The following is a 23819-nucleotide window of genomic DNA, read 5'->3' as shown; positions in this document are numbered from 1 at the left end:
TGTCATTATTTACCAACTTCCTTAGTTGATTGTCATGTCATTGTGTGTTCACCATGTAATGGTGAATTGGAACAAACCCAATCTGGGGCGTTTGATATCTCACTCCATGTGCAATCGTTGGTTTCATTTTAGCATATATTAGACCCATATGGAGAATCAGACAATCGATTCGACTCGGGATGGAAGCCTATGGGTAGATGGGTTCGAGGATTTGTTGATAGACATGTTGTATGAAGATACCTTGATGGGTAGATTGAGGGGAGGGAGGATCACGAACAGTGATCATGTAAGACTTGCTGAAAGGTTGTCTGAAGTTGGGCCAAGAAATTTTAATTCTGATCAAGTTAAAGGCAAACTAGCTCGTCTCAAACGCAGACAACGGGAATTTACGGATCTTATGAAGCAAACTGGTTTGGGGTGGGACCCAGAGAGGAAGGCACCAGTAGCTAGTGAAGAACACTGGGCGAATGCCCTCCGGGTACTACAATCTATTTAATTCATTTTTAAATCCTTTTAGTACTAGATATGACATCAATAATTCGATGTTAATTCTTTATTCTAATCATTCTGTTCTGCCCTTAGGTTAGACCATCATGGAAGCATTTCAAGACGACGGGATGCCCAAAGTATGAACAACTTTGTGCAATATTTGGTTGTTCTGTTGCGACTGGTACAATGCATCGGGCTTCGATAGATCCGGCCCCAGATAGTGACGATGAGCGCTTGCTTGATGAAGAGATGGGAAATCGTGGGACACCACTCACTGATGATCATGCCGACCCCTTGGGCGATCTGCAGGTGCAACCGAGACCTTTCTCTGCCTTCTACGCCAGTGGGTCTTTTAGACGACAAAGACCAGGGCCCACCCCAGACCTAGCCATTCAAGTGCAAATGAGCGAGACCCTCGATGCTATCAGACGTAGTGCCGAAGCTAGAGAGAAGGCAGCAATGGAATCGATGGAGTACACCAGGTCAAGGAAGCACAATAAAGGCGACACTAGCATGGAGTCATTCGGGGCGTTTGATCTCCAAATGCATTGTATGAAACTGCTTGAGGAAGTTGAACCTCCCCTACCGCTCGAGCAATTTAACAAGGCATTTGACCGATTGTTGAGCACAAAAGTGCAGAGGTCGTTTGTGTCGATCTCGGATACTCGCAGAAGTCAGTGGGCTTGGAGTTTGCACTGATCGATCACTCTCCATGATGAGTTTCATTTATGAAGGCCTAACTACTGTTTTCTTTATTTAAATTTTTATTTGCGGGATGTTTCTATTTTTCAATTCATGAACAACGACTTATGTTTTGGATGCTTTGTATTTGAGTACGTCTAGTCTATTAACATGCATTGCACTTCTTCTTTCCCTTCACTTTGTGATATTATATTCCATGATGAATTTATTTTATGTGCTTATTGTGATTATGCTGAGTAGGATATTTACATAATTCCACGATGTTATCCATTTGACATAATTCCAAAACGTTCCCGCCGCCATATTTAAATAAGCATGTACAAGGTCAATTTTGAGCAGTAAGATACTAATTTTTTTTTTTTTTTTTTGTTTCACAAGCATTCCGTTATGCATAATGGAAAGTAATAGTAGTTTAGAAGAAGCCCCATCGATGGAGACAAACAGCGCGATGGAGACAAATAGCGAGATGGACGATACATGCTCAAGTACGTCTCAAAGGAGCGAGGCGGACAGTGGAATCTGCCTCGCTCATTCTAGTGGAGATGAATCCGCAACGCAGGAGGCGAACATCGTGTACATGATGTGGATGGCATCACAGTTGTCTGTAGGTCGAGTTCGAATGCCCGAACATAATATTGGCCTATGGGGGGATCAATATATTCAAGCAGTTTTGAATGGTAACCCCAGAACTTGCAAAACAATGTTTCGAATGGACGTGGAAGCCTTCCGTTATGTTTGTGACCTCTTACGAGACTCATTCATTATGGACCGTACAGAGAGAGTGTCTGTCGAAGAATCAGTAGGCATATTTTGCCTTTTTGTTGGGCATGCACAGGGTCAACGCATCGTTGGGGATCGATTCCAACATTCAAGCGAGACAATTAACCGCCATGTGAAGACGGTGATGCAGGTACTGCATCAGCTTGGGAGGACTGTGATTAGGCGCACAGAGACAGATGGGGTCCATCCTTACATTACGGAGAACCCCCACAATTATCCATGGTTTGAGGTATGAACTATACTATATCTGCATTATGGTTTTAAATTTATTGTGCACGTATATTTTCCGTGATAGGAAAATATTTGTACAGTTAACATATTTGATATGATATGGTTATGTAGAAATGTCTTGGTGCAATGGATGGCACCATGATTGACGCTGCTGCACCATCTAGGCTGAGTAACGCATATAGAAATCATCGTGGTCGAATCGCACAAAATGTACTGTGCTTATGCGACTTCAATATGAAGTTCACATATGTATATACTGGCTGGAAGGGAACAACACATGATACAAGAGTATTCCTAGATGCCTTGAGTCGACGTCGGAATCAATTTCCATGGCCACCAGAAGGTAAATTTTGTTACCGCATGTTGATAGCTAGCTTATTTTAAGGTTAATTGGTAGACGAAAAATTGATTATTGGTGTAATTCGCGTTGGTTGTGGCAACTGTAATTATTCACTTTTGCAGGCTATTATTACCTTGTCGATTCCGCCTTCCCATGCATTAAGAAGTTTATGCCTCCATATCCACGCGAGAGGTATCATCGATCAGATCGTTATAGCGGTCGTCAATTTCGAGGATATAAAGATTATTTCAACTTCTGCCATTCATCGCTGCGCAACATGATTGAACGTGCATTTGCGTTATTGAAAAATCGATTTCATGTATTGAATGCGATGCCTCGATATCGCCGTACGAGGCAAGGGATGCTTGTTACCGCATGTTGTACGCTGCACAACCTTATTAGAATGGTAACACCGAATGATGAGTTCATTCAGGCAGCATTGGCGCTTCAGTTTAGTGACAAAAATACAACCGGGAACGAAGACGCGGGCGAGCCTTCTAAAGTGGTTGACATGTCCCATGAGTCAGGTAGAGCTATGGCATCACAGAGAGATGCGATTGCGATCCCTATGTGGGAAGGTAGGTTTGGAGAATGAACGTGTAGAAGTTTATTTCAAAACAGTTTATGGTTTTGTATTATAGATAATTATTACTGTTGGAAATTTTATGTTTTGGATTGATTTAAATTTTCAATATGTATACAAAGTTATAAATTGCGGGTGAACAAATTTTACGGCCTTTAATATATTGTAAATAAACAATATATGAGGCTATAAAGAAAGTCAAAAAAGGCAGTCCAAGACTGCATGTCTTGGTGCGTTTCACCCGTGTTTAGACGCTCAACTTTACTGGGGCATACATGATCAAGTCGTTTACCCAAGTTTTGAACTAGATAAATGATTAAAAAAATCTAGACACCAAGTATGGTGAAAAACAACCAACCGTTACTACTTATGTTGAGCATAGGTACAGAATAAAGTGTCTTCTGCTAACAACCGTTCAGTTTACATTTCATAAGCATGAACGTACATGGGAAATAATTAACGTAGCATTAACCGACTTACATTATCATTAAGTTTATACATTTTAACACTACATAATAAGGTAATAAATAAAACCCAAGATGTGATCAACGCACATTTGTACTTCATCTTCATTGATTGAAACTTGCTATCCTCTATTCTTTTTTGTTCAGCCGCTAATCTTTGACTTCTCCGTTTTGCTAATTGCAACGTCTGCTCACAACAAACTGGTAGCGAGATTGAAACATCAACCCATTGGAAAAATTCGCACTGCTTTTGACCCTTATAGTATCGACAATTAAAAAAACGCCTCTCAAAACTGATGGGCTTGGCCGACCTCCGCAGTTTGCATGGCATGCCACAATAACATTGAGGTATCCGTCCCAATAACAGCTCCTCTTCTGGCCTCATAGGATCGGTTGAATTTATGGACACACTGCTACTAGTTGCCATAGTTCTTGCAGAAAAACGTTAAAACAAGAAATTCAACAATGTTGGAAGGAAATGGTCTCTCACATTCCTTCTAACATATACATTCCAAACTAGAAGAATGTCACATGCAAAATCAAGAGATGAAATCACCTGGTGGGCTAGGTAGGTAGCTATCTAGTCTTTATTTGAGCTTTTTGGACTTTTATACTACTCAAGTGGCAAAATCACACAAATTGTTCTTCACTTGAAGCAGTTTCCAAAATGACCTTGTGGGCTAGCTACCTAGCTATCTAGTATTTCTTTTCCTCAAATCATCTTGCTTACATTTTAAGATACATACATATATATATTGCTATATGCACTACTCTGATGGGCATAATTTATTAATAATTGAGTAATTTTAGTGCCTAATTCACTTTGTATAGAACTTCATCAAGCAATGCAATGCAATCCCATTGAAGTCCAGAAGTCTTGAATAGTTTGGTGAATGAAAGCATTCAAGAAGAAGCCCAGAGACAAATAAGCACCGACTCAGCCCCAAGTAAAACACTGCTAATTAACCCATTGCATGATAAATCTGCTATTTTTAACCCAGAAAATTTATATCATCCAATCTCTGATTAGAAAACCTAAAAAAGAACGATATAGATACATATGTATTTGAATGTGTCTAGATGCAAATGCATGTATTTAATAAAAGCAACAAAAATGGAAAATAAGCAAGCAGCCATATCTTGGCTTCTACTAAAAGGAAAACCACAGCCGAAATACGTGCAAGACAATGACAAATAAAAAATAGAATGAATTGAGAAACGCCACAAGGGTGATATCAAAGCAGTCAAGAGAATCTCAAAACCAAAAAGGAGAAAAACAATAATCTTTACTTTGGAAAACCTAAATTTCAACACAATATGAATGGTACCAAACAATAAGATGCCTCATCAAACTTTCGTAGATCAAAACAATCAACAGAGACCCATAAACCTAAAACAACCAAAACTGGATCATGCCAATGTCAAGCAAACCAATTGCATCACAACTGAAGCCTAGAAAAATACATGCAACTAGAAAATCACAAGAAAGCCTTGGGTATGAAGGAACAAAAATGATTGAATGAGATTCAATTAAACATACAGCAGAAAATGCAGGTGGGTTGGGGGGAAATTTTGAGGATTTAGTGCATCATACATTTTATTGCTTCAGACACTGCTTCAAGCACTGAGCTCAATCAAGAAACCCCTTGTTGCTAACGAGAAACTTGTGGCAAACTCTATTTTTGCTAAAGACTTCACCAATATAGTAGAGAATTGTGTGCAGGGAAATCTCACTTGCTTAGTAGAGCTTCCCAGTGAACCATGTTTCAACTTCCCTGAGAGGGTTCTTAAATAGGGCCCTCCCCGCAGAGAAAATGGAAAGTAAATAAAGAATTAGCCCATTCCAACTCAGAAAACGCAAACATTAAAAGCTCGGGAAACTAAAATAAAAATGGAGCAGATACGCAGGATTCACAGTCCAGGAGAAAATCCAATAAACACCCAAAATAAATAAGCATTTGTAGATTTTCATTGATTGAGTCCAATGAAGTGCCAGGGAAAAGGGAATTTTAACGCAGACTCGAATGACCCGTAGGATATGTGACAAGAAATTTGGGAAATGGTGCGCGAGCACAGACCAATTTAGCATCCACCATTAGAACCGGAACCCTAACATTTCGAGTGCGCACGTTACAAATTTCCAGTTGTTGAAGACGCTCAACAAAGTATGTACAACAACAACATCTTAAAATCAGACGAGATCACACTGAGATCCCAACCACTGTTTGCATTAAATCCAACCAAATCAATGTTTTCAACCGAGATTCGAAACCCATTCAGAAAACCCTAGTGGGTCGAGGGCTTTGATTTCGTTTTAGATCTAATAAAAAATAGGGGAACTTACTTGGTTCTCAACTTCGTAGTTGTGCCGGAATGATTGAAGTTGAGAGTATGCAAAGGAATTCGGTAAAATGCGTCCTTCGAATCAGCTGGAGAGGGAGGGTCTTGAAACCACGCCTTGCCGGGAGTTGAAACGCTGGAGTCGCGGCACTCTTGAAGATCATCCAAAAGTCTGGGTGGGACTTGTGTTTAGATGAATATTGAAACGCAGGGTGCGGAACGATGATTTAGGGTTGGAGGGGAGACAGACGAGATGGGCGAGGAAACTGTTTCCCTTTTGAAGGGAAAGAGATGAATCGGTGAGGGGAAAGAAAACAATCGGGAGATGTAAGGTCCTGAGGACAGGCCATTAATGGAAACACAATGGGACCCACGATTTTATGTTTTTAAGAAGGATAAAATTTTCATTCAACTTTACTTCCAAACATGTGAGACTCATAAAAATTCTTTAAATCATACAAAAATTTCACTCTTCTCATCTTCACACTATTCACAAAAATCTCAAAATTTTCCGCTCGTCTCACTCTTCAAACCAGCTCTAACAGTACTTCACTCATAAAAAATAAAGCTAGCCAGCTCGCTGTCTTGTTTGAAGAACCGAAGAACCATGTACTCTCCTTCTAAACATTTATTGACTCCATTATTGCTTCTCTCTCTCCTTTTCCAAATATGCGTTTCCCTAGACACCATAACGCCGGACGAGCCTCTTAAAGACGGTGACATCCTCGTCTCCCACCGAGAAACGTTTGCACTTGGGTTTTTCAGTCCTGCAAATTCAAGCTGTCGGTACGTCGGTATTTGGTATAAAAAAGTGCCACTAAAAACGGTTGTTTGGGTCGCTAACAGAGACGACCCTCTCGACGACACTGCCGGCATACTCTCCATCGACGATCATGGAAACCTCGTCATCACCGAGACGAACCGAAGCATCCCTATCTGGTCTACCAACGCTTCTCTTGTCTCCGCGAACCATTCCATGGCTAGGCTCTTGGACACCGGGAACCTCGTTTTGGTTCATCCAGAAACCCAGAGCTTTATATGGCAGAGCTTTGACTTTCCGACCGACACCATGCTTCCGTTTATGAAACTTGGGCTCGATCGCCGTACTGGGCTGAACCGGTTCCTGACATCTTGGAAGTCCAAAGATGACCCAGGAACCGGCAACTGCACCTATGCGATTGATCCAACCGGGTATCCGCAGCTGTTCTTATACGAGGGTGGGGCTCCTTTGTGGCGGGGCGGATCTTGGATCCGACAAAGATGGAGCGGCATACCCGAAATGACACGGAATTACATCTTCAACGGCAGCTACGTGGATAATCAAGATGAGATCACCATTGAATACGGTGTCACTGTGCCTAATGTTTTCACTAGAATCATGGTGGAGGAACCTGGGGTCGTGAAGCGGTCTACTTGGCACGAGACCGGGTGGGTCGGGTTTTGGTCCGCCCCGAAGGAGAAGTGCGATAACTACCAAGAATGCGGTCCAAATGGTTACTGTGACCCGAACAACGTAGAAAAGTTTGAGTGCACGTGCTTGCCCGGGTTTGAACCCAAGTCGGCCCGTGATTGGTTCTTGAGAGATGGGTCGGGCGGATGCGTGAGGAATCAAGGAGTGTTCACGTGCAACAGCGGAGAAGGGTTCGTGAAGCTTGCACGTGTGAAGGTGCCGGATACCTCGGTAGCACGCGCGGACATGAGTCTGTCATTGAAAGAGTGCGAGCAAGAGTGCTTAAAGAATTGTACTTGTACGGCATACACCAATGCAAACGAGACAAAGGGAGGGATTGGGTGCCTTACATGGCACGGCAACTTGGTGGACACGAGAGTTTATTCAGATGGAGGACAATATTTATATCTACGAGTGGATGCAGCTACGTTAGGTACTCCAGTTTTATTACTTCTTTTTTTCACTTAAAAAACACGATCCATGTCCCTTCTAAATCGGAGAAGATTCAGGTTCATGAATCGCGTATAAAGATTGAGTTTTCCACTCTTTTTTCTTCTTTTTTTTCTTAGCTCAATATGCAAAGAAGAATGGTCTTCTTCAGAATAAGGGAAAGTTGGCGATTCTTGTGGTTTCTGTTGTAGTAATGCTGCTTATTGTGGCTTCCATTGTGTATTGGTTCATAATGAGGAAGATAAAGGGTAAGTAAAACAAGATTTTTAAAGCCGTTTCTTCGTTTCTTTTGTCCTTTGAGAATTTCTAACTGCGTTTGACGACAGAGAAAAGACAAAGCAAGTATACTTTTAGCATTACCTCCGTTGCAGCAAGCTTTGAAGAATCTTCAACTAGAAGGGAGCTCGATGGAAGTACGAGAAATTCAGATTTACAATTCTTTGAACTACGTAAGATAGTTGCAGCCACGGATAACTTCTCTGTTTCTAACAAGCTAGGAGAAGGTGGTTTTGGATCAGTGTATAAGGTAATCTCCTTGAAATTCAATTCATAAGTGTGCAATGCATCAATAATTCCATTCTGAATGTTGATCAAGGTTGAAATTGGTGTTTGCTTTCAGGGTTGCTTATACAATGGGAAGGAAATAGCAGTCAAAAGACTATCAAAGTACTCAGGACAAGGCATAGAAGAGTTCAAGAATGAAGTTGCAATCATTGCTAAACTTCAACACAGGAACCTTGTGAGGATTCTGGGTTATTGCATTCAGGGAGAAGAAAAGATGTTAATCTATGAGTACTTGCCAAACAGAAGCTTGGACACTTTCATTTTTGGTATGTCTTCTTTTCACGTAAGCTTCTTGATCTTGCTTCTTCTTCTAGTGTTCAGCATACCTACTACGCAAATCATCTAAATATATGTGATCTCTTCATTCAGATGAAACAAAAAGGTCATTATTAGATTGGGGCAAATGGTTCGATATTATTTGTGGGATTGCTCGAGGGATCTTATATCTTCATCAAGACTCAAGATTAAGGATTATCCATAGAGATCTAAAGGCCAGCAATGTTCTACTTGACAATGCAATGCATCCAAAAATTGCGGATTTTGGTATGGCTAGAATTGTTGGAGGGGAGTCAGGGGACCAAATTGAAGCAAATACAAATTGTGTAGTTGGAACATTGTAAGCGTGCTACAAATTAAGGATACATTTATAGTACAAAACAATTTCTTTTTTTTAAGCAAAACATTAATCATATCATTTTAGTTATGTGATAATTTCATTACGTTGTTGCAGTGGTTATATGTCTCCGGAGTATGCGATGCGCGGACTATTTTCAGTGAAGTCAGATGTATACAGCTTTGGGGTTTTGCTACTGGAGATTATTTTTGGCAAAAGGAACAGTACTTATTTTCACAATGATCCCTCCTTAAACTTGATTGGGCATGTAAGTACATGTGTTGCAAATAATTTGTCTTGTATTATTTAAACCTAAACACACGGACATGGTGTTTAATTGTAGGTATGGGAGTTATGGAAAGAAGGCAAAGCCATGGAAATAGTTGATTCATCACTGGTTGACAAAATCCCTGATAATGAAGTTGCAAGATGCATTCAAATTGGGCTTTTGTGTGTGCAAGAATATGCAACAGATCGGCCAAACATGTCAGCAGTTGTTGCAATGTTGGGTAATGACAGACCTCTTCCTTCTCCACAACAACCTGCATTTGTTTTGAAGGGTACTAACCATCGGAAAGACACATCAACTAGCGATGGAGCCATTTCTGTCAATGAAGTAACAGTTTCTTTGATTCACGGACGTTAATGTCGAATTCTGTTCGGTGCAATGTATTGATATGAAGTTAGTGTTAGTAGGGTCTTTTTTTTTTTCAAATTAGAAATAAAAAATGACAATCTCTTAAAGTCGTGCAGGGGTTTGTGAGGTTGGGTTTGTGCGTGCGAGCATGTGGGGGTGTGTCTGAGGTTGGGTGTGCGCGCACGAGTACTTGGGGGTGTGTGTGTGAATATACCCTTACTTAAAAACTAGTACATAAGCTAAATGTTTACCATCTTTATGCCTTGAAACTTAATTAAACCCAGTTAATGCGGATACTCAAAATTTTCCTAATTGAAAAGGTGTATCTATCTATCTATCAAGCACGTGGCTACTACAATTAGGACATTAGATAGATGTTATATAATACGTTCTTTACACTTAACACAGTTGGATTATATCATACACTTTATAGATACACTGCCCACAGACAGATGAGAACAAAGCTGAAAACCATAGAACTTAGCTTGCCAATGCAGCAGGATCCAATGACGATGGTACAGCTTGTTTAACATGATCACACAATACCACCTGTGATTTTTCTTGTTCAATGTTGTACAGTGTGATGAAGACACCATCGAAAGCAAGGCTTTTAGTAGTGTTGGCAGCATCTGAATTCAAATGCAGTATTGAAGTGGCCCGAGGGTATTTTACCAGAAAGAGAGAGTTCCTTGTTAAACTGCTCTGACATTTAGAAGCATAAAACACTTTATTAAAGCATATAGAGGTTAAAGTGACAAGTGGAAACAGAGGACAATAGAACAAGGCAATGATTGAGAAGAAGGGTAAACTGGTGAAGTCCTTTCCGACCATTCTTTTTATCAATTCTATTCTGAACGTAGTCTTGGCCACCAAACCCAGCTAGAATTTTAATTTTCAGATATTTTCATTTACATGAACAATTACATCATTCAAAAGGGCAAATTAAGTAGGAGAAAGTGCAACTCACTATTATGGCATGTTTTGTAGCCGTTGTTGTAACCGCTATCCAACACCTACAAGAGGAGGAAGGAAAGGGTGGCTGGGACCAATGAGCCTCTGATGCTCAAGTCAGTTGTCGTGAGAGCTTAGTGGCTGAGAACGGAGAGGATGAGTCTTACCCGTCAAATACCTCTCTTTCCTTCATGTCCCGGGCTAGCTTTTATTCGTGCCCCGTTCGTCATAAAACTCGCCCATCATGGTCGTCATTCTCCTTGCCGAGACGACAGGACATGGCATTTAAGGTTCAACCTCAGGGGCGGCCACTCTCTGACGCATTTAATGCGTCTGATTATTCAGTGGACAAGATCCTAAGCTGCCTTGGTCCCATTAATGCACTAAGACAGGAGACAAGAACCTCTTGGTTGTGGGTTTGCCATGGGCCTTTTTCTCAGAGTTCTTTTGACCCATTCACCATTTAAGTTACTCCGTGAATTCCCTATATGCTAGCGTAGAGGGAATTTAAACCTTTCCCACGTCCGTAAAATGCTACACGTTCGTACGTCTTCCTGCCTTGGGAATATGGGAATATGCACAACTATTGCCTCGTCATGTCCCATCACACTTCCTACTGGGGTCTCCAACCGTCGCCCTTACCCTATTTACTCCTCTCTCTGGTTCCTGTCGCGACACTCGCTCGACCTTTGTATACTCTCCCTTCAGCAGCTTCTCCCTCCTCTCACATCGCTACCCATGTCGTACTACCTTCTTCCTTGGTATCTCCCATGCCTTCGAGAAATGCCTCTTGCAACATGCCTCCCTCCTTCAATGGGTTCACCCTTGGTGCCCGGCAGATGATGTACTCGATCCCAAAATCAGAGTTGACTCTGCGTGAAAATCCAAGAAAGTGGCTCTGTACACTAGCACATTCTCCCATGGTCTCACTCTCCCTTTTTGTCGCCCAGTAAGCAACTTTTTGGACTTCTTAGGCCTGGCCTCTTTGCAACTGAACCCCCACGCTTGGCTGATTCTTCTGGCATGATGAGTGGCGTGACGCATGATATTCTTGGAGCCTACAGGGTAGGAATATCCAGATTTGACCATGCAAGAGTTCCTGTTCACCCATATAGTTCGTGCCATGCAAGTGAACATTTGCAGCTTCCAATTCCGATCAAAATTCAGGCTCACCCGTCTCGAGCCATATCACTCTCATGCCAAGCAATGGCAGAACAAATTCTTCTTTGTCTCGAGAGATGTGAGACCCCAATATTAGTGTATTTTAATTTATTCATTATTATTATTAGTGTTTGTTTTATTTTATTTTATATTATTTTATTGTGGTTTATTCTATTTTATTGTATTTTTTCTTATTTGTATTTTTGGTTTGGGCCTTTTGTGTAGTGGGTTAGTTTTGAGGTTTATGTGTTTTCTTTGGTGAAGTTGAGTCCTATATGTTTAAGTGGGTATTGTTTTAAGTGTGAGAATTCTATTTCTGGCCAACCCGTGTGGGTGAACCCATAAGTTACAAACAAAGGGCCCAACCCTTTTTTTCCCCTATGTTATGCGTTTTGACTAAGGGAAGGGAGGAACCCTAAGTCCCTTCTTCATTCCATGTTCCCAGAGCCGCACAAGCCCCCCCCCCCCGAAGCCTCTCCTCTTCTTCATCCTACTGTAGTGAGCCATGCATGCGTCCTTCACCTCGCACCATGCGCGACCAGCCTTGTCCTTTCACCCAATCAAAGGCTAGAGCTTCTCTATTAGGGTTCTACTCCACTGCCAACCACCAGCATCCATCGTGAGAGTCCTCTTCAGCCACCCTCTTAAACTCATCAAATTTGCCACCCTCTTAAACTCATCAAATTTGCCACCCACTACTTTCCCAACCCTGTTGGTTCAGGTTTTGCCCAGGTCAGCCACTGTTCATCTTGCTCAATCTCCCACCACCACCCTCTCCGTTGCCTGAGTCCTCTCCACCCTCCTTTCTGCCAATCTCATCACCCTTAAGCTTTTCCCTAGTCTTGGGTCTCCATTAATTTGTCTAGATTTGCCTCTATTACCTTGCATCGCCACTGTCGACTCGCTCTGCCACACAACGCACACACACACACTCGTTGGACCCCTTAGACAACGCGATTGATCATCTAGAAATTTCTTGTCCGTGCTGTAAGTATCTCTCCATAGTGACCATTGGGATTATGACATCCATTTATCACTAACATTGTTTGCAGTCTAGTTGTGTTAAGATGGGCCTTGGGCCCCGCGAAGTGTTGAGATTGATAATCGTAGTAGTTGTTGGGAGTGGGCCATGGGCCGGATGGAGGATGAGATTATGCATGTGGTTGGGTTTGTTAAATTGTGCACTTTCTGACTATTGTGATGATGTATATTGTCTAATGTGTGTTATGTCATGTCATCCAATATACTGTCTGCATGCATCTGCATATTTACCTTTAATATATATGTCTTGATTATTTAATTGTGTTGTGTTCTGCCATGTGGCGTGATTTGAAAACTAGGTTTTCGTGTCTTAGTAATATTTTTGTGGGTGCGTGCGTATCACGACCATATGCCGAGATAGCGTATTATCTCGATGGAGCTTCTCTGGTCACTCGGGAGCGTGTAAAACTGAGTGACGTCCTCTGGGCTGTTTTTGAGTGATAGTTAGCTCGGTCAAGATGGTAACGTTCGAGGCACGACTCCGTAGCCCCTCTACTGGCGGGGGCTAGAGGATGTTTGGACATGTACGCGCCAGGCGCGGAGTTGGGTATCCCTTGTTACGAAGTTACATGCACGAACATTACCAGTAGTATGACGAAGGGAGTCAGGGTGTGCACATGGTCCCTAGTGGAAACCATGGTGCATGCATAAATAAAATGATTGTATGGACTTTATGTGGATTACGACCCCAAGCTGAGATGGAGCATTATCTCGGTGGAGCTACTCTGGTTACTCGGGAGCTTGTAAAATCGAGTGTCGTCCCCTGGGCTATCTCTGGACAATAGTTGGCTCGGCCAAGATGGTAACGCTATTGGCACGACTCCGTAGCCCCTCTGCTAGCGGGGGCTAGAGGATGTCTAGTCATGAACGCGCTGAGTGCGGAGCTGGGCATCGTTTGTTATGAAATCACATGCATGGACGTTAGTCGTGGTGTGAAGAAAGGAGTCAGGGTGTGCGCATGGTCCATAGAGGAGACCATGGTGCCTGCGTAATAAATGAATGTGTTTTGAGCCAAAGGGGTTTTCGGCGTGAGTGTTATGTTTAAATGTGTTATTTCCGGGAAATGGTGGAAAATTGGATATTGTGGTCTTATGCTTGTATGATTGTCATACTTTGTTGGTTGTATAGATGCATTACTTCATCTCTTGGTTGTTGCATGTTGAGATTGCAAAATCTCACTGTGATATTCCTACCTACGATTCCGTTTTATGGAACTGTAGGCTTTGATGCAGAGAATGAGTACGAGTAGGAGGGATTGGCCAGTCTTGAGGAGTGAAGTCTTGGGATTGTACTCGTATTTGTTGTTGAACCTTGTTTACTTTCCTTTATTTTAGTTGGATGAATGTATAATCCATTGGTGGTTTTTATTTTGGGTTGTAAAGTTTAAAACTCTCTAATACTTAGTTTTGACTACCTCATATCTATCCGCTGCGCTATTTTTGCTGCACACATTAACGCATGTTTGCACACACTTGCACAGGGCGATGGGGGTGTGTGATCCGTGTGGTCATCATCCCGGTGTCACGACTTCCACCAAATCACGCGTGGGGTCGAGAGCACCACATGTGGTATCAGAGCAGTTCACCTCTGGGTAAATCCATAAGTCACTTACGTATAGTACCAGAATTTTAGGCTTCAATCTTAGTATTATAGGCTTGAGAATTTGGGGAGTTAGACTTGGATTTAGCGATGTCGGTTTGAATTCCAACTTGATAGGTATGAATATTTAGTGGAGTAGACCTAAACTCTTAGCGATTTGGTTTGTTTTTATAATATCGAGGCTTGGAGGGATACGTGGTCTAGGCGATCTCTTTGGAGTAGAAACTGAAGCCACAACTGAGGGGGGGAATAGCTTTAAATCACTTAGGATAATTGAGGTCTTAGATTCCATAGAATTTATGAAATGAGTTTATGGAATAGGAGGTTATAAGTTCAACGAACTTCAAGGAAACATTTATGAGAATTTCATTTTAAGTTTTAGGATTTTGCAGACTTTAAGAAATGAATTGATATCATTTAAGGTTTTAGATTTTGAAAGCTTCAAGAGACGATTGTTTTTATCTAAGGTCATCGATTTTTCAGACTTCAAAAAAATTATTCTTATATGATTTTAAGGTTTTAGAATTGCAGACTATAAGGACTGATTTATAGTAAGATTTGAGTTTTTAGTTCTGCATACTTGGCATGCAAGCTTGATCAATTGGATGTTAATTAGTCTGTAACCATTAAAAATGGGGTTTGATCAAAGTTAAGTTATTGATAGTGGAGATTTACAAGAAGCATGTTTCTCTATGAGGTTTGAAGGTATTGATTTAGTTCGGAGAATGGTTATTATTAGCTCGAGGTTATAGGGTTGGCAGGTATTTTTTAGGAATCGATTCTTATCAAATTTAAGGATGATAGATGGTGCAGATTTAGGAAATGATTCTTGTCGATTTTGAGGATATAGGTCCAGAGGATGGATATGGTAGTTGGGTGATGGTTTAGGATAAGATCAAGTTAGTTTGAGAGTAGGATTGGGTTTACTAGCTATATTGGAGGTGAGATTCAGTAACTTTTGGGTGGACTTTAGCTGGGGATGATATTGAGTTTAGTACTGCTAGGATAAATACTAGTTGATTTAGGGTTTGAGTAGTCAAGTAATTGATGTCGGGATAGAAATATTGGTGCATTTTTACTTTTTGAATGAGATGGTATTGGGCTTTAAAGCTCAATGCCTACCTTAGGTGGGATGTGCAGATTTTTGACTATTTGAGTGTCGTGGATCAAGTTGTGTTTTGATTTACCTACGACGTCAAGTTGTTCGCTTGGATATGTACCGATGTGTATAGGAGTCGACGAAATAATCTGAATCACCTCTCCTGCGAATGTTGTAGGTGTATCGATATGTGGATGTCACTCTCAAGGTGTTATCGACTTGTCTCTTCCCAGTTACTTAGGTTTTCTTACACTCATACTTAGTATTTCCTTGGAAAGATCATTCCATCAGTTCCCTGCAAGATGGTCCTGACTTCGCTTATTTTAAATTATGTCCATTTTCTTTTAAATGTTTCTAAATCCTTGAAATTCTTTTGGGGAAAAGATATGTAGGAAAACCACTACTTTTGTAAACCTTTTTAGAGTTGGACTTTGAGAAAAAAACATAATATAATTTTATTTTGTCTTTTCACTTCCTTACTTTTCTTAATAATTCAACCTCCTTGTGCAACTTTAAGAAAACTTTTGGTGACTTGCTGCTTTGACAAGAGTCGTGGATCTGTGTTGGTGAATTGTTGGAATTTCCCCTCCTTTGTGTTTTTATATTAATATTTATGAGGTCTGCTTTTGGCATAAGGACCAATCTTGTACCCAGCTACCTTGTTGCAGTTTTCTCAATTTCATTGCAAATCAAATTCTTTCCTTAGTCACTTGGTGGAACAACCCTTTTTAGCAATTGTGACTTCATTCTTTGGATCAGATTTTTTTCACCTTTTGGAAACTTTTAAAAACTCCATACAACACTGTTTGACAGCTGCCAACTGCTCATAGGCGGGCGGTATCTAGTTCCTCTCGAAGACCAGATGCCTGGGCTCGGGCGGAGTATCTCTTTCTCTCTCTCTCTCTCCTTAGAATAGTTAGCTCAAAGTTTTTTAGAAGAGGAGGAAGGGTCTGTGTGCTCCTTCATTTAGGGCCTCAGCTTTGAGTTAGGCTGGAATCCGAGAGAGTGGGAGACTGGGGAGCCGAAAATAGCAGGGGCCCCGCCCCTGGGGGACTGTTAGACCTTGATAGAAGAGCGAACAAGGATAGTATTGTAACACCCAGGCCCAATCAAGCTCAATTCTTTTTTTTATTTATTTATTTTGTTTTAGTTTATTTTTTTTTCCACACATTAACTTCCCCGCATGTTTTATTTTTTTTTTCTTTCCGTCTATATTTTTTTTCTCACCCCTAAGTTTTCCCTCTTGTCCATGGCAATGCAAGATCTTGCACGTCTCTAGTGTTTTTTTTTATCCACTCCATGCACACACATGTCTCCCTCTTATCTCTAGGGTTTCACCTCACATATATATAGATGCACATATGTTATCTCATGCTATTAGAAACTACCCAAACACTTGCCGCTGCACCACCTTAGAATCGCAAGCCCCAACCTCCATCCCCTCGGTTTCATGCACTCCCATACCAAGAGTCACCCCACGTAAGCCAACCCTCCGTCATCCATACTGCCCCACCAGGGCACTCCCTTGTAAGCCTCTGATCAACCAACCCATCTCCACCGTGCACCGCCCAGAACTCTCACTGCTCCCATACAAATCAAAGCAACCGTGCATGCATTGCATCTCCACGGATCGCAACTCCACCTCGCCGTGTGTCACCTCCACTTGACCATCACTGGAAGTCCAGCTCCTCCGCCGTACACCACTGCACCACCACCAGAGTGTCGAGAATAACCATCTGCAAAGTGAACCGAAACTCCTCTATTTTGGGTCCGAAAAACAGAGCATTTGGTTGCTCCTCCAAGCACGGCAGTTTTGCACTACCAACCCTTTTGGGCGTCTCCTCTTCGATGCAAAGGGAACCCACAGTCCAGCATCTCAGCCACGCCTAGCCATGCCATCATCGATAGCCACCCATGCCGTCTCTGCGCGTAAGTCTCTCAGTAAGGAGCCCTCCATCTCCGTCTCCTTCTCGATGCTCTCATACCTCTCTCTCTCACTTGTAATTTTTTCTCTCTCAGTGCTCCGCCGGGACAGCCACCTTCATCTCCGCGCCGCACACAACTCCTCCATTCACAATGAGCTACCTCTACCTACCTCACGCCGAACTCCATTCCTTCCACTAATCTCTCTTTCTGCCCCACGAGCTCAGCCACCATTTTTCTGTCGTAACCACCGACTTCACCACCGTAGACAATCCCCCAACTCGCCGCCCGTCGAGCTCTCAATCTCTCAGTGAGCCTCTGCCTCACAAACCATTGTTTTGCTTTTATGTAGCATGAGTTTCTTTGTTCAGGTAGTTTTGTTAATATGAATTTACATAACTTGGTAATGTGTCATTTAATTAAATAAAATTACATTAATACCCTTTGCTACATATTATTTGGATATGGAATTACAGTTTTACCCTTATTATTAGATGGTTTCAATTTGAAATTTTGTTTATATTAAATCTGTTTTTACATGGTTTATGCGAGATGTATAAGAAATTTTACGAAAAATAAATAGGATTTTCAAACTGTATTATTGGTAGCAAATTATTTTAGTAACTGTGTAATTTTATTTTTAAACATTTAAATTATGATTAAAGCTATTTGTTTATTATTATTTAACGAAATTTTTACTAGTACTTACCTTAAATGTTGCGTATTATTAAAGAAATTTAGAGAATGAGGATATTTAAGGTCATGAAATTTTAGGTTTTGAGGAAATAAATAGGTTATTTTAAAAACTTAGAATTAAATATCAAAATACGAGACTAGGGTTGTAACCGGTCCGGTCCGGTCCGGTTTTGGACAAAATCTAAGACCGAACCGGTATGTACCGATTTTGTATTTTTCAAAACCGATTACGCACCGGTTACCCTCCTAAATCGGTACTTCCGGTTTTACCAGTTTCTGGTCCGGTTTTCTGATTTTTTTAAAATGTAAATTTCATAGTTTATCATTAAAAATTTGTTTATAAAATAAAAAAACTGATTTAAAAAAATCTGTTTTACAAACTGTTATTACAAAAAATCTGTTTTAACTTTAAATAAAAAAATCTGCTTTACTAAAAATTACTTCAATAATAAATCTGTTTTACTACAAAAAATCTGTTTTACTACAAAAAATCTGATTCACTCCAAAAAATTGCTTTACTAAAAAACTGGAAAAAAATATGAAAAAGCTTGGAAAAAAACTGTTTTACAAACTTATAAATATAATTACTACAAAAATCAAAAAAAAAAAATCTGTAATAAACTAAATTATCTACAATAAGTCATTGCATGTTAAAGGAAATAACTTAGTACTTACACATATATTTTTTATAGCAACCACAAGAAATTCAAGAATGGACATCAACAAGCCTATGAGCCTATGGAAGAAAATAAGTTCAAAAGTCTAAATTAGAAGTCCAAAAGTCCAACAAATTACAGGTCCAAAAGTCTAAATTACAAGTCCAAAAAATTACAAGTCCAAACACTTAAAAAGTCTGAATTACAATTTACAAGTCTAAAAATTCAACAAATTACAAGACCAAATTATAATAACTTAGAACATCCAACAAAAAACTTCAATAAGTATGCACCAAGCCACCAACTCCAATAGTCCCTTCAACAATCAAGCAATTAATTCGAATAAAAAGTTAGTAATTACATTAAATAATAAAAAAATTAAAGAAATATGTTATACAAGTTGACCTACCTTAAATTTAATTATCTCCAGCCAAAGAAGTAGGTATTGAAGAATTCCCTAGGTCTTCCATGAGCTCTACACAAAAGGAAAAAAAAAATAAGCATAATAATTAAAACAAATTACTAATATGATTCACACTTTAGATATAGTTAAAGAAAAGGTGAATGATGCTACATACCTATATCAATTTTCTCAAACTCCTCAACATCATCCATTAAAGTACGAATGTTAATCTGGGCGGAAGAACGGAGCCAATTTTGTGTACAAATAAGAGCTTCTACCATAAGTGGAGATAGGCTACTACGGAACGGATCAAGTACTCGACCTGCTGTGCTAAAAGCTGACTCAGAGGACACTGTAGATATGATATCGGAACTGCAAGAACATCCCGCACAACTCTTGAAAGCACGCGGTATCTAATGGAGTTGACCTTCCACCAAGTCAACAAGTCGAATTTCACATCATCTTCTTCACATTTTTCAGATAAATATCTCTCCAATTCAGATTTAGTCGCCAAAGAGTTATCCGACTCCAAACGCTTCTTAATTTGTGCATGGATTAATGATCTGAAATCACCTTGACCTACCCCAGCAGTTGAACTTGTACTACTAGCCCCTCTCTTGCTTGATTGGCTTATAGTTTGATCTTGTACCCCAACATTACTTTCATCATTTTCACAATAACTATCATATAAACGAGTCAAGGCATCTTGAACCCGATCTACCAACATAAAAACTTTTGAACTATTATCCTCATATATTCCTTCAAAAATATATGTTAAACCACGCAATTTGTACCCAACATACAACAAAAGATTCATTTTTTCAATATTTCCCCAATACTTCTCATATTTAGATTTCATACTAAATGTCATTGTCCTCAAATTATGAGGCCCTTCCACACACTCCATGTTAATTGCAGCTTGAATTGTTGCTAGCTCAAATAAAAAACTATTACAAGTGACATAATTGGTCTCCGAGAAACGCAATGTTGCATTATAAAAAAGTTTCAAAAATTTTGCAAACAACCTACTCTTATCCCAATCATCCATGGTTGGAGCCCCTAACTTGGATGCCCCTCCTCTACCCAACTCACTAACACCATCATCATCATCACTATCATCCTCCCCAACACTCTTAATATATCTCGGATCTTCATCCTCTAGCCGTTCAAATGCTTTTTGAAATTTTTCAGCCCTATCCAACATCATATAAGTGGAGTTCCAACGGGTTGCTACATCTAAGCATACACCACTTTTACAAGTAATGTCCTCATTGTCACAACATTGCTTAAATGTGTTCCACCTTTGTGAAGATGATTTTACATACTTCACAGCTCCTCTAATTCTTGCAATTGATTGATCATATTCTTTCAACCCATCCCGAACAATTAAGTTTAAGATATGAGTACAACATCTCATATGCAAGAACTCATGTTCCAAAATCGTATCCCTTCTATTCTTTGTCTTTCTTTTGAGATACGAAACTGCCCTATTATTTGAACTTGTATTATCAAGTGTAATTGTAAACATTTTGGGCCTCCCCCATTCAAGCAAACACATTTCAATTTGTTTACCTAGTGTCTCACCCTTATGATTTTCAACCTTGCAAAAATTGATAATTTTTTTGTGCATGTTCCAATCTTCATCAATAAAATGTGCAGTGAGACACATGTAATTAAAATTTTGCATGGATGTCCATGTATCCGTGGTTAGACAAATGCGCTGCCCCTTAAAAGCACTTTTCAGCTTGTCTTTCTCTCTCAAATAAATTTTATAAATATCTTTTGCAACCGTTACACGTGATGGAATCGCATTCCATCTAGGTTGCACAGCAAGCATGAATTTTTTAAACCCCTCCCCTTCCACATGTTTAAAAGGAAGCTCATCAACAACCAATATTTCTGCTAAGGCTTCTTTATACGCCTCAACACTAAAAGCAATAGGTACAAGCCCCCCACTGCTTGATCCAGACTGAAAACCCAATATAGATTGGTTTCTATCCACTTTCCTAAGTGGAGACTTCTTACATGTTTTTTCCAAGTGCCCCAACATAGATTTTGTACCATTTATATTAGGATCACAAGCATAAGTCATCCCACAAAGGTTACATGAAGCCCTAGGTTTCGACTTATCCTCAGTATGAATCTTTGTAAAATAATCCCAAACTACTGATCTTTTCCTACCAATAGATGGCTTACTTACATTAGATTTGGGAGAAAGCGGATCATTAGTCGCCATTGATTCCATAGTCCTTTGACTCATTTCCATTGTAGGTTGAATATTGCCTTGTGTTTCTGTTACATTTGAAGGATCCATATGTGATTTTGTAGTAACAAAAATAAACATTAATTGTTGAGTAACTTTTAAGAAAAAATTGATAAACATTAAGAAAAAATAATAATGATTAGTAACTTTTATCAACCAATAATGATTAGTTACTAATTTACCCTAAAATCACAGTAGATAAATTATATTACCCTAGAACAAGAACTTAACTTTATAGCACATATATTAAATTATTAATATCATAACTAAGTAGTGTTGGTTATAAACACGGTAACGTTAGTATACTGTATTTTGTATTACTTTTTAAGTGCTTTGATTTGGAACTGTCTGCCACAAGAAATAACTGAACGAACTTTAGCATCTTAAAATAAATTATCCTCAACTTTTACATCCATTCTGTGAGATACGATTAAAATAAATTATCTTCAACTTAATCCTAATATCACAAAATTCAATCACAGAAACCCTAATATCACAAAACTGAAAACCCAATCACATATTCACAAAAATCTCAATATCACAAAACCTAATCACAAAAATCTTAATATCACAAAATCCAATCACATAAATCTTAATATGTAATTTCAAAAAAAAAAAAAAACTTACCCAGGGGACTGAGAGACGAGACAAGTACTAGACTCTGGAGAGACGAGACTGAGAGACTAGAGAGTACTCGAGAGTCTGAGACTGAGAGCGGGAGAGACTGAGAGAGGGAGGGACTGAGATTTGAGCTGAAGCCTGAAACAGCACTGTGTGAGAGACAGAGGCTGGAGCACTGGAGCAGTCGAGCACGAGCAGATAGATTTTACTTTTAGTTTCTAACTTTTTACTTTTTAGGGTTGAAGACTTGAAGTGTAATGACTCATGAGTCAATGACTAATGATTCAATGAGGCTGAACACTGAAGCTTGCGGGACCCGTGTAATGAGTCATGACTAATGACTATGTGTTTTATTCTTAAATGATATTATGAATTTAATATAACTATATATAAATATTTCTAATACTGATACATTTAATATATTTTCAATGTAATATATTTAATAGACTATAGTAATTTAATATAACTATATATAACTATTTGTAATACATTTAATATATTTTCAATGTAATACATTTAATAGACTATAGTAATTTAATATAACTATATATAAATATTTGTAATATACATTTAGCCTACTAGTATAGTTATATATGTTAAGAGGTGGCTTGAATTCAGATGGAAAAGTGCATTTGTTGTATGTTCGCTCGAGCGGAGGTTTACTCAGCTCGAGCGAGTTCAGGCAGAGAGCTTTGCTCAAGCATCGCTCAAGATTCAGCTCGAGCGATATGAAGACAGAGAGCTTCGCTCGACACTCAGTTCGAGTGAATTCAGACAGAGAGCTTCGCTCAAGCATTGCTCGACATTCAGCTCGAGCAATATGAAGACAGAGAGCTTCGCTTGAGCCAATGTTCACAGAAGTGAATTCTCACTGTTCCTATAAATACCAAACAGCGCCCACTTCTTCAAAAGACTTCAGAAATCACTTTTTTGTGTTGTTTTTTAGTGTTTTCTTGAGAGAGAAGTTTAGAGTGAGTTTGAGAGATAACTTCCTTGTGAAGTTTTGTTGTATTCATCTGTACTCCATCTTTGTTGATAGTGAAATCTCCGATATCAGACTATATAATAGTATTAATATAAGACTATTGGTATAGTTATAAGTTATATATTAGTATTAGTTATAAACTATATATTTAATATTAGTATTAGTTATAAACTTTTAGTAAAATCTTTTAGTATTAATTATAAGTATAACTATAGTCTATAGTCTATATTAGACTATTAGTATTATTTATAAACTTATATATTAGTATTAACATTTAATGTAATAATTTATAAATTATAATATGAAATTATTTCATTATTTCATATATATAATTATATATTAGTATAGCTATATAATATATTAGACTATATAATAGATTAATAGTTTTAATATTAGTCTATTAGTATAGTAATATTATATATATTAGTATTAGTTAATAGTTATAGTGATTTAGTATAACTATAATTATAGTCTATATTAAACTATTAGTATTAGACTATTAGTTAAATAGTTATAGACATATATATTAGTAAAGCTAAATAATATATTAGACTATATAATAGTATTAATATTAGACTATTAGTATAGTTATAAGTTATATATTAGTATTAGTTATAAACTATATATTTAATATTAGTATTAGTTATAAACTTTTAGTAAAATCTTTTAGTATTAATTATAACTATAGTCTATAGTCTATATTAGACTATGAGTATTAGTTAAATAGTTATAGATTTATATATTATAATATTAATATTAGTATAGCTAAATAATATAT

General features: G+C 38.9%; 2 protein-coding genes across 2 annotated transcripts in view; both read left to right on the top strand.

Moving 5' to 3' along the window:
* The first annotated feature begins 1639 nt into the window (after window positions 1-1639).
* LOC108989289 lies at window positions 1640-3137 on the top strand. The gene is made up of 3 exons (XM_018962847.2): window positions 1640-2200; window positions 2314-2545; window positions 2665-3137. The coding sequence occupies exons 1-3, from the start codon at window positions 1640-1642 to the stop codon at window positions 3135-3137; spliced, it is 1266 nt and encodes a 421-aa protein (XP_018818392.1).
* Window positions 3138-7946: 4809 nt separating this feature from the next.
* Window positions 7947-23819, top strand: part of LOC109017340 (G-type lectin S-receptor-like serine/threonine-protein kinase At1g11410) — a 77480-nt gene continuing 61607 nt past the window's right edge. The window contains exons 1-2 of the mRNA XM_035688259.1: window positions 7947-8077; window positions 8156-8355. Coding sequence (XP_035544152.1) covers window positions 8023-8077; window positions 8156-8355 — 255 coding nt within the window. The 5' untranslated portion in view covers window positions 7947-8022. The remainder of the gene's footprint in view (window positions 8078-8155; window positions 8356-23819) is intronic.

Source organism: Juglans regia, chromosome 3 (genome assembly GCF_001411555.2).
Source record: "Juglans regia cultivar Chandler chromosome 3, Walnut 2.0, whole genome shotgun sequence".
NCBI lineage: Eukaryota > Viridiplantae > Streptophyta > Magnoliopsida > Fagales > Juglandaceae > Juglans > Juglans regia.
Note: the sequence above shows the minus strand (reverse complement) of the source record. Positions and strands in the feature narration are given on the sequence as shown.